Raw genomic sequence first — 12842 nt, forward strand, 5'->3', positions numbered from 1 at the left:
CGCCATGTTCTTAAAGGGGCTGCATCAAGCAGCACGTTGAGAAACACTAAACCCGGAAACAAATAATTCTGACTTCAAAATAAAACATAAACTTAAAATACACCTAAAACACGATAACATCTATCAAAAGTGTATTGCAATTGGTTTTATAAATACGATTTTAATTTAAACATGTATTACATCTTTATGTTATGGGTAGGTGTTAAATCCACCTGGACCAACTCCAACTTTAAATACAATTTGCATGTTAATACATCAATAATAATGATTACATAATATGATAATGTGACACTGACTGGGTGACTATGCACGCTTAAACTTTTCATACTTTATTTCTATACCTATACTTATGTAATTACAATTTTGGATTAGGACTTTTACTTGTAATGTTGTCCCAACCTGGTTCTTGAGCCATGCCAAACATGGAAGACCCACGTGTCAATGGTTTAAAAAAATGTATTTATTCAACAAAAGCAATTGAATTAAAGTTATAACCAAATATTGAATAGGCTGGGAGTGTGAAAACCAGGTTAAATCTGTGTTGTAAGGTGCACACAAGATAACACTGCAGTCCTCACATGACTGAGGCCTGCAGGACAGAAGAGGATTAATTATGAGAGTGAGCAAACCAGTTTATTCATAGAGAGGTATCGCTACTTTCATTTAAACAAATGATCCGAATACTTCCTCCACCACTGTGAGGTCACATCAGTCACATGGGAACCACACATGTGTTATCATCTGAAGAATCCAACAGCTGATAAATATTTTACTTTTGAGGATTTAGAGTTGGGTGAATGCAACCCCATTTTACCCAACCTTAAACCCCTTCCATTTGTGTGCCCCCACGAATAAACTTGCCCTGCCTTTCCTAATGTTCCTTGTAATAAAGTAATATAATCACCCTCAAGTAAAAAAAAAAAAAAAAATGGGCATACTGCACAAGAAAGATCAGCGGTTTTATTTTATGAATGCACACCCGGAAGTCCCATGTGTGTTTCCATTGCTGCATTGACGTTAGTTTGGAGAGGCAGGCTGACAGCTGAACGGGTCGTAGAGGTACAGCAACGCAGTCTGGAACATTAGGTCCGCAACAATCACAACAAACTCCCGTCTTCAACGAAAGAACCGACAGACCTCGCCGCGTGACGCGTGTCCTGTACCAACCCGAGGACGTGTTTAAGTTCACCAGAGGACGGCCACCGTTAACCTTGCGGATATTTTTTTGTTCTTTTTCCACCAAGAGAGAAAAAAAGATCCGTGTCCGGATGTGCCAGCAGTGTTGGCTTTTTCGCATGGCGTAGGCACCTTTTCTAAAGCAGGATACTGTTGATGTTTGCAGGGTCGGAGGAGGCCCTCGGGGTCGACAGCGTGTCCCGCTAGCATTAACCTCACCTGCGAAAGTCCCAATTAGTGTGGGGAATGATCCACGGAATGGTTGCGCAATAGAGAGGAAGAAGCGTCGCGACACATCCCGTCCTCCCTCACTTCTGCGCCTGTGGAGAGAGACAGCGAGTCACCGGGATTACGTTCCTGCTCCGAAGCCTCACCAACGACGTTTGTTTGAGATCTTTTGGCTCCTTGGCTCCTGTGTTGACTCTGTGAGAACCCCTCCGAGGATCGGGAGAACCTTCACGATGACGGGCAGCACCCCGGCGGACATGGTGAGAGAATTTCACCCGTAACCATTTACATCCATGCATTTCCTGCAGGGGGTCGAGCGAGTTCTTCAAGCTGCTAATGGGTTTATTTGTTTTATTGGACAGCATCGTTGTCTAGACCCAGTATGAAATTTTGATTATGAACTATAAATAACATCGTAGTGGGTTTCAAAGTTGGGTTTGTGGCTCTACAGTGAAACTTGGAAAGGAAACTGGCAGTTCAACTTTATTATTATTATTATTATCAGTGGTTACACGTTTTATCTCCTTAACTTAAACTTGTGTATGCCTTTTATACTTTGCTGCACATACAATGTAATATATGTATGTATGTATGTATGTACAGCAGGTTTTTCCTATAGTTCCAGGTAGCCATTGGCTCCCATTGATTTCTCCCCAGTATGAAACTCGTTTTGCACACTACTGACACATATTTGTGTTCTGTAATCTATTGGTGAACACCAAATCCGCATTAAAGCCTGAGTGTCACGTCACCTTGACACCAGACATTTAATTCCCGGTGAGATTTGAATGTTTCCACTGACTTGCATCAGAATGTTGATGGAAGTCTGACTAAATTAATGTAGACTTGGTGTTCATTAGAGGTGAAACGGAGATATTATATATTAATAAGTTGAATGGGGAGATTTATGGTCAGTGTTGACCACTGAGTCGCCATTTATCAAGCACATAATAGCTGGTTCCAGCTTTTGAAATGTGGGGATTTCCTGATTTCTCTGTTTTATATGAACTTTATATTGAACACATTTAGTTTCAGACTGTTGGCCAACAAAACACACACTTTGAAGATGTCAACATGAGCTTTTGAGAAATTGTGATGGGCGTCTGTCAGTATTTTCAAGTAATTTATGGACTAACTGAGTAATTGGAAAAGTAATGGACAATAATATCAGCAATCAGAAATAAAGTGTGTACCCTGATGCTCATTGCGGTGGATTACAACACTTTAGTGAACCTCCAGCATCACAGAAAGCCAGGCAGGAAAGCCGTTGAGCAGAAGGCGAGCTGCTCTTTTGCTGGTCTGAAGTGCACATGCCCGGTAATTGCATTGCTTACTACAACCCCATTATGTCACACCCACTGATGTAGTGGTGCTTTTAAAGGAGGCTAAACTATGACTTTAAGTCTGCGGTCACCATCAGGTGACTTTATCAGCTTACCCCCCCACCCTCTCTGGACACCATCCTTTTATAACGTATTTTAGCTTACTGACTGGTGTGTGTTATGAGCTCCCATCATAAAGATTTATGTCAGCAGCTCGTGGGTAAGCTATTCCACAAATTTAAAGACGTGTAAAATGAGTTTAATTTGGCTCACCCAGTCTTAGACGTGATATTTCCCCTCTGTCTGTCATCTTTGCTGCTGGTGCGCTCTAAGAATAGTTCCAGGTCTATGTATAGAAAGGATAAACCACGTAATGTGCCCCTCTACGCAGAGATCAGCTACCCCAGCTGTGCCTGTACTCCTGCGTCCAAGTCGATGATCCCCTGAACAGCAGGTCCATTATGTTGTTGGGATAATACTGTGTAGAAGTTAAAGGTGAGCCGGCCTCTACTTATACAGTATGTGGTCCAGAGCAGCACATCACAAAAAATGTCCGTGAACATAATCATGAGTTGAATCGTTCATCCCCTGACCTCTTATGACTGGTAGCTAAATAAAAAATAAAAACGTTTATAGAAGGTCTTTTGTAACATCACTATCTGTGTGTGTGTGTGCGAGGCTTCGTATTATGACCTTTAGTCGCAGTGTTATGGGTCAGTTTATGGTCCTTGTGGTGTTTTTCTTGTATATTATAGGATTATCATTCAGACAACTTTGATAGACGCCTCCAGCTCCGCTGCTGAAGTGTCTTTAAGCAACACACTGATTCCCTGCCAGCTGGGTTATAGCTCAGCCTTTTGCTGTGAGAATATCCCTGTGGGGGATAGTATCACATTATTATCGCATCATTTATCGTCAGTGTCGGGCATAAAGTTCAATGGTAAAGTAATAATATTTCCAACTGCCAACTCCCAAGCATTGTTTTATATGTTTTTTTTATATTCCTGCCAGAGATGCTGTCTTCAGGCTCATGTTATCAACATGCCTGCAGAAGAAACATAAAGGTCAAACTCTGCACACAAGGAAGACGTTTCAGGATTACTGCCAGTGAAAATCTTCAAAGCATAGCTTCCTTTTGTGGCTTCGTTCAATCTATGCATCAAACTAGCTCCTTCCCCGAGGAAATATGCATTTAACTCATACTATGTTGTGGAAATCAGCAGCAGATGCACTCTTCGTTTTCCCCATCAACCCTCACTTAGTCTGGGGAATGAGCAAGTGTTTACACACACACACACACACACACACACACACACACACACACACACACACACACACACACACACACACACACACACACACACACACACACACACACACACACACACACACACACACACACAGACAGACACAGACACACGTATAAAGACTGTGTAGGGTAGGAGGAGAGGAGATTGCTGGTGCCAACATTGTGGGTGAATGAATCTGAGAGAAAGAAAAGGAGAAGGAATAGTCATGCCTCTTGAGAATGGAGGATGGGATTATTTTTTTCCTGTCCTGAAAAGGAGGAGGGGTGGAGGGACAGGAAGAGTGAAGGATGGGGAGGGGGCTAATTGCCTCGCTCCGGGTGGACCACAGAAGTGCTGACAGGGCTGAAATGGTTCCCATGGCAACAGTGGGACGCTTTGATGTGAAGTCTGGATGCCCGCGTGAGCATGTGGAAGGGTTGGGCCGGGGTGCACTGCAGCTATGTGTGCAACAACAAGCTGACAAGAGAGCAGTACAGAAGCAGGAGAAGAATAAAGCACCTCTGTTCAGATAAGACCCGACGAATAAATACACTCCAGAAAAAGACTTGAGAGTCCCACGGAGCAGAGAGTGAATTTCAAACATTAGCGCTTTCGATACATCCCAGCGGAGCGAGACGGGGAGAGTCAAATGTAGACACGCACACATAGAGAGGGAAGTGCATGAAAGTTCATCAGGTGTATCTATCGCCGCTGTATCTATGGTGTTTAATACGTTAGTTACTTGTTATATTACATTAATAAGAAGAACTTGGTTGAGAATCAACTGAAATTATTCAATTCAATTTCTTTTGTATAGCCCAAAATCCAAAATTAAAATTTTTGCCTCAAAGGGCTTTACAATCATAGAAACATCCTCTGTCCCGGGACCTTGCATCGGTTCAGGAAAAACTCTCCCAAAAAAACCTTTAACAGGGAGAAAAAGAGTAGTAACCTTCGGGAGAGCAACAGAGGAGGATCCCTCTCCCCGGATGGACAGAAGTACAATAGATGTCATGTGTACAGAATGAACAACGTAATAGTTGTTAGTCCAATTAATTAATTGATTACTTGCAACTATTTCAAAGTAGTATTGCCACACATTAAATGGTTTCCAGCTTCTCAAAAGTGAATAAAATAAATATATTTGTATTTTTTGACAAAACAAGTAATTTGAAGATCTTTGGAAATTTACGACAAGTTTTCTAAAGTCATATTTAATTTTTCTGTCTTCAGAAACAAGAACTTGTCAGAATCTGTTCTTTATAAATGATGTTTAAAACACAAGTTAATAACTGAACCATTAATGAAGCCAAAGCCCAAAGTGGTAACAACATGACTTCTCCTGTTTAAGTGTTTACTTAAGTTTTACAGGCATACATCTGATACTGATATGAAGAAATACACACTGTTTACACACGTACACAGTCCAGTACACACTCTGCGGGTAGTACTCAAACACCCTGTCATTTGTGCAGTGGTGAGTATGTGTTAATCTGTGTTGGAGATGGCAATCACAGCTCTAATACTCACCCAGACCATGAGGGACGGCAGAGCGAATTAACCCTTCAAATGTCAGGTGAAATTGTATTTGAATGTTCTTGCACACCATCAGGTCTTATTGACAAGTGTGTCGGATCATAAACTCTTGACTGAGAAGGAACCAAAGCATCCCAAACGATTGATCACTTTTACTCACCTCCTCACTCATTCATTTAGTCAAGCAGCTCCTGCACCACACGAGGTCTACGGGTCAACTGTTAGTCGGGAAATGCTGCTGGTGTCCTTTGATGGAAATATTCTTAATAATGTTAGTACGACGAAACTAACTTGATTTTGTAGGTTTGTTATTTAGGGCTGTGACTAATGATAAAAAAAAGAGAGAAAGAAATCTAGATAATCATTTAGTCATGTTATAACATATCATATCATATCATATCATGTCATAACAGAAAATAGTAAAAATTGTAAAGCTCAAGGCGATGTTTTTCAAATGTCTTGACAAATAGTGAAAACCCCAAGATATTCCGTTTAGTATTGTAAAAGGCGAAAAGAAACCAACAAGAATTCCCATTAGAGAAGCTGTAACCAGCGATGCTACTATAAATGTATCAACATTTCTATTTATAAATGAAACATCTACTCAGAATAGTGTATTTTTGTGTTATTTTACCAGTATGTAGCTGAAACCTACCTCTGCTACTCTGTGTGTGGCTAATTATAATGATGGTGCTTTGAAAGCAGTCTATAGTTCATTCCCACATTGTCAGAGTCCCCTTGGGGATACACACACACACACACACACACACATACACACACACACAAAGGAGGCAAAGGTTGGGGTCGGAGGTCAGCGGTGTGTCGGTTGCGTATGAAAGAACAATGGGGGGATCCTAGCTGCTGAAAACAGCACACCCTTTCCCTCTTTCCAACTCCAGTTTAGCTCAGCACTTATGACATCGGGTAGCTAGAGACGGAGAGAGGTCGGCAGGCGGGCCTTCAGCCTCGGGCAGGAGCTGCTAACAGGGCTTTGATTGACACATTCAGTGGGAGAAAGAACACTATTGAATCCTGACTGTTGGATGAAACATGTCAGGGAATATGTGCGCAGTTGCAGATGCCATGTGTCGCAAGTCTGAGTCACAGATCAGGATTACATCACCCTGCCCGGGTGCAGGTCTTGATGTATCGACTGTGACATTGTCACATGTAGGGTTCTGAGCGCAATGGAAAGTTCTGACGGCAGTTCTGAAGATGTGTGATTGTGCTGGATTTTGCATTAATTTCAAGCATATCAGGAAACTGATGACTCAGAGTTGAAATTCAATTCAATTCAGTTTATTTTGTATAGCCCAACATCACAAATACAAGTTTGCCTCGGAGGGCTTTACAATCTGTACACATGACATCCCTGTCCCGGGACCTCACATCGGATCAGGAAAAACTCCCCCAAAAAGATAGTAAAACCCTTTCACAGGGAAAAAAAGTGGAAGAAACCTGAGGGAGAGCAACAGAGGAGGATCCCTCTCCCCGGATGGACAGAAGCAATAGATGTCATGTGGCCAGAATGAATAACGTAACGGAGTTACAGCACATTCAATGAATGTGACAGAAATGATTCATATAATGAGTAGTATACATGGTCCATGATCCAGATAGCCATGACCCATTAAGCAGAAGGAGGTAGAGAGGAGGGGCATCCCAGGGGCAATGGGAGGAGAAAGCAGGGCCATGGCAGGGGGAGGACCGGGGTCCTCCCCCTGGTTCCAGGCAGCCACGAATCCATGGAAAAAGAAAGTAGAGTTAGTAATATGCATTGAAGAGACAATCATTTATCCAGAAGGAGAGAAAGAAGAGGTGAAGAGGAGGAGAGGAGGAGCAAAAAGAGGAAGAGAAGGAAAGGAGTAGCTCAGTGTATCCTAAAATGTCCCCCAGCAGTCTAGGCCTATAGCAGCATATTTAGGGGCTGGACCAGGGCAAACCTGAGCCAGCCCTAACTATAAGCCTGAAACAGCCCTAACTATAAGCGCCATCAAAGAGGAAAGTCTTAAGTCTACTCTTAAATGAGGTGACCGTGCCTGCCCCCCGAACTGAAAGTGGAAGCTGATTCCACAGAAGAGGAGCCCGATAACTGAAAGCTCTAGCCCCCAACCTACTTTTTAACACTCTGGGAACCACAAGTAACCCTGCATTCAGTGAGCGTAATGCTCCTCTGGGGTAATATGGCACTATAAGGTCCTTAAGATATGATGGTGCATCACCAATTAAGGCTTTGTAGGTAAGGAGAAGGATTTTAAATATGATTCTCGATCTTACAGGAAGCCAGTGGAGAGCAGCTAGTACAGGAGTAATGTGATCTCTCTTCCGCGTCCTCGTTAGTACACGAGCTGCAGCATTCTGGATCAGTTGGAGAGATCCAAGGGATTTACCAGGGCAGCCTGATAAAACGGAGTTACAGTAATCCAGTCTTGAGGTAACAAATGCGTGGATCAATGTTTCTGCATTGCGTTGAGACAGGATGTGCCAGATCTTTGAAATGTTCCGTAGGTGAAAAAAGGCGGTCCTTGAGATCTGTTTCACGTGGGAGCCAAAGGACAGGTCCTGGTCAAAAATAACTCAGAGATTCCTTACGGTGGTGGTAGATGCCAGAGCGATGCCATCCAGAGAAACCATATCATCAGATACTTGATTTCTGAGGTGAAATGCTGACAGATTGTGTAATGCTGCAGCTAAACTATCTATTCTGCTTAAAACGAATCACGTAAATGCCCGGTTGTTAATGGTATTACTGTACACTGAGTTGGTAAATAATAATTTACATTTAATATTTGTATTGACAGTTGCTGGTATTATCAAGCATTCACATTTTGTCGATGTCTATGTCCGGCAGCCTTCTGTTATTTTGTACCATCAATTCAATTGTATGCAGGTCTACAACAGCAACAGGAAGCACATTGAGAACCTCTCGTCCATTGGTTGCTTATGTAACTGTTTATTTGCATTGTGTTTGTCTGTGTATTCTTCATTGTGGCATGTGTCTGTGCACGTGCATCCATATGATGTCCTCCATGAATAATGACTACTACTGTACCTGCCTGTCAACACTCCTGCTGTGGCTTGTTCCATCTTTCATGTCGCAGATCACTTATTCATGATAATATGCTCTGTAGATGCTTGTTTCCCCAATGGGGCCCATATTTCTTATGGTGGTGGAGAATGTCAGAAATATATAATGTACAGGAGGCAATCAATATACCTTTCTGGAAACTTGACAGCTATGAATCTTTGATTTTCAGAAACTGCACAGTGCATTAACATGCCGTGTATTCTCCTACGTTTGAGTTGTCATCATAGTAGAACGATGCTCCTGTACTGTGTGTGTGGATCGAGCCTAATCTGGTCACTTTTACTGTTCTGGCCATAAATGTTAGCAAAGTCACTTGGCAAAGTACTAATCGTGTAAGATTCTCATTAGTAAATAGATCACTACTAATCACCATTGCTGCGTTTCCTTCTGTCACAGTAACGTTACTGCAAGCAGCTCCCCATAGGGGGGTGTTTCCTTTGCAACTACGCATTTCATTTGGTGGGTCTAATGATGCAAGAAGAAAAGGCAGCCGGTGTCAGAGCGAGAATATATTGTAGTTATATTAATATATTGCAAGGCTACTATATATTATCCTTCATTTGCTCAAGTTCAGGTTTTGTTATTGTGAATCTTGCACGATCAGCACTTTTTGACATTCTCTTCACTTCGTGGCTCAGTAGTAGTTTAGAAGGCACCAAAGGTTCAAGAGTCAGACACGATCAGGACCGTGTTCTTATTATTTTCATGTCGCCAGATAACAAATTATATTTTCGAAATGAAGATGGATAATATTTCGTGGTAATTCTGTCGAGACCTAAATGTTTTAAAAGACACCCTAACCCCTATGTGTAGTTATTACACAGTCATGTCTAATGCTGTGTTCACACCAAACGCGGTGCGAATTTTTTGCGCGACCAGATTACATGCAAAGTCAATGCACAATAGGTAATAGGTTGCGAAGACGCGTCTTTTTCACGGGGGGGCGCGATAGACGTGTTTGAGGCGGCGCAAACAGAACGTTTGACGCGGGTCAAACAGAGCGAAGGACGCGGCGCAAATTCGTGCCAGGGTGAAATTTCCCAATCACGGAAAAATCGTGTGAGTCATCGTTGCGTCAGCCAATCAGCGCTGAGAGGCTCTGCCCGTCACCACCGCCGTCCTGCCATTGCTGAATCAAACTGCTGCTGCTCCACCTGAAGTAGCGCTGGTAGCGGCTTCATTTAGACACTGTTGTGGGACTACGGATAATATTATGAACCCAGACACCATGGAGTTTGATGTTCCGACGTATGTGGAATTTACACAACAAGTTTAAAGCAGAACTAGTAGTTATTTTCATGGCGGAAGCGGTATCCGTTTTACAGAGATAAGCCAGGGAGACTGTGGTTCCTGGAGGAGTCGGTGAAATTCACCGAGCTGTGTGCGGCTACGGATGGTGTTATGAACCCAAACATGAGGGCGTTTCATGTTCCGACATTTTTGGGACTTCCACAACAAGTAAAGCTCTTTTCATGGAGAGGCAACGGAGATAAACCACTCCCCCTTCGGTGTGAACACTCTTTTATTGTCGAGCGAGTAAACTGCCGCGGTAAACGTTTGGTGTGAACGTAGCATAAGGGACCGACATGTTTGTTTCCTGGTTAGATGGCATGAGTCCTGAATGGCCGCACCTACGACCCATCTACCTCAGTTAATTAAAAAACAATTAATCTCACACGCCCTGGCATAAAAGCCAAAGTATGAAGGCATTTTGCTTTTTCTTCCACCCAACTCTGAGAGGGTGTAGCGAATCACGAAGGAGAATGCAATGTGCCTATGTTGCACACTTTGGAACTAAGATACAATGTTCCTCTACGTTTTTCCGGACACAGCGATACTCGGCAACCAAACCAAACCCAAACTTAAGTCACGGAGTCACTGAGGAAAGCAGGTTGGATGGGAACTCTGAGAGGGCGTAGCGAATCACATATTCCAGAAAGCTTTATTTTTGTACGAGACTTTAATGCTTAGTTCCTACAACAGGGGGATTCGTTTGAAGAGAAGTCTATTTTATTAATTTGTGAATAAGAACAGCTTGTTATGTCAGAACCTGCTGCATTCTGTGTTTTTACTACAAGGATGCTGCTACAGGCCCAATTTAATTTCTTTATTTGTTGGTTCTCTTTGCAATGCTTAAAAATGACAGTTAATGCATCTCTTCTCGTGAATTAATAGAAGATAAAGGAAGTTAATACTGTATATACATAACATAATCTGTTTTTTTAATAAAACATTTTGATGCGTTAAGATGAATCGTTTTATCATCGCATTGCAGCCCTCTGAATCGGAATTGAATCGTGAGCTGCCCAGAGATTCCCATCCCGACTAGAGCAACATTTCACAAAGCAAACTATAATAACCACCAAGATTAAATCTTTAGGATAAAGCTACACCTATTAGATTTCACCCACAAGGTCTGTAAGTGCGACCTATCTCCTTTGTTGTTGGTTTCTATTTCTGATCCGCCCAGCTAGAAGACTGAATAGTTCTGTGAGTAACTCGGAGGGTTTCTAAGAAGACAAGTCAGTGTGTGTGTGTGTTGGGATAAGGGCTTATTCTGCTGGAAAATCCCCCTCTTTTCAGCAGTCAGTGTTGGCAGGTATGGCTTTGCTCAAGCTGAGTAATGTCTTGAACTACTTCACTGTTTTTGGGGCTGCCGAGGTCCTGGTTCAAGAGAAAACTTCTGGTCTACCCCATTGATTCCGGTCCTGATCTCTCTCGACCATGAATAGGCACTTGTTGTATGCTGCAGGTCCTCATGCCCTTGAACATTAATATCCCAGAAGCAGAAATGGCGATCTAATGAGCACCAAATTCACAGCTCTAATAACTCATTCCTGATCATTGGGTGCTTCTCTACTGTGCATGCCCGACACCTCAGGATAGAAGAAAAGTGAGGACACTCTTCAGATTGTATGCACGCTGTCACAGTCAGAGCCTGACGCAGAAGAGTGGGTGTGAGTGCGAGCACTAATATGACAAAGTGCTGACTAGATTCTGTACTCCACAGTTTCTGTGCATATTTTGTTTATCCATGTGCACATTTGCATGCAGCAAAACCCAGCAAGATACCACCTGAAGCACAACCGCTTCTTCCTGTTCAGTGTGACGTGTTTGCTGTTGGCTTTGCCAGTGGAGTAACACCCATTAAACAAACTGGAGTGGCGCTTTAAAGGTCATTGTTTTACGCATGATGGCATTGTGGCACTGTGCCACTGTGCCACTTGGTCCCTCATACCGGTTACCTCTGTGTTCTATCTCTGTTAGTCTTACTCATCACCAAAAAGTGAGGGAAATTCTCTGACGATGATGCTGCTGAAAGCCTTCTCCGGAATTGCAGGGATACAATTCTGGGAGAAAAATGCAATTGTCTTTTTGCTTTAAACAAAGTCAGTCATTTTGAATGTACATTTGTGCAAACATACAAAAGATTTGAAAGTACGTTCCTCTCCTGTCCAACATATAGTGAATACAGATAATAATAATAATAAAGTGAAAATAGATTAAAAAAAAGAACACAGACAACATATATATTAAGAAAACTATCGGTCTGTATTGTAGCAGCAGTCACACATGGAATCTTAGCAGCATTCAGACATAAGAGTCTAAAAGAGGAGGGAGTGGGATGGTGGGGAGAGAGTTCAGCTTCCTGACAAACAAAGTGTAGTTGAGGTATAAATGTAGACTGTTAACTCTTCCGCCACTTCTCCGCCCTTTAAAACCAAACTCAGAAACCAGACCAAAGACATGGCCCAGTGTCCTCCGTGTAAGCTATGCTCCTGACTCTTTAAGTTAAACCCAATGAGCAACAACTTTTGTGTTAAAGGAAAAAGGAGAAGATGAGTTACTGCTTCCTCATACTGAAGAAGTGATAGTCATCGGGTGCTGTGTGCTGCTTGAATTGAGAAACAGAAATGAGGAAGATAAACATGTGTTGAGAAAGGGTCGCAGAGTGAGCGGCCGAACACAAGCTCATTTTACGGAAGTTCTCAGTCTCTAAACGTACAGTGTGTTTAACCTTTTGCTCATTTGCATTTCTCATATCAACTGAGACAGTTGTGTGCCTCATCAAATATTCTACTAAGACATGTAAGTAATGTGAACTAAAGTGACTAATTAATGGAGACAGGGAGTTCCTGGGTTATGCGTTCCCATTTTGGATAATACGTTAAGAATGGAAGATCTGTGTTCTCAGTGCACACA

At 42.4% G+C, this 12842-nt stretch overlaps 1 protein-coding gene across 1 annotated transcript in view; it reads left to right on the plus strand.

Annotated features, from left to right (window-relative positions):
* The first annotated feature begins 1053 nt into the window (after positions 1-1053).
* Positions 1054-12842, plus strand: part of ubl3a (ubiquitin-like 3a) — a 32791-nt gene continuing 21002 nt past the window's right edge. Inside the window, exon 1 of the mRNA XM_079214134.1 lies at positions 1054-1664. Coding sequence (XP_079070260.1) covers positions 1638-1664 — 27 coding nt within the window. The 5' untranslated portion in view covers positions 1054-1637. The remainder of the gene's footprint in view (positions 1665-12842) is intronic.

Source organism: Taurulus bubalis, assembly GCF_910589615.1.
Source record: "Taurulus bubalis genome assembly, chromosome: 2".
NCBI lineage: Eukaryota > Metazoa > Chordata > Actinopteri > Perciformes > Cottidae > Taurulus > Taurulus bubalis.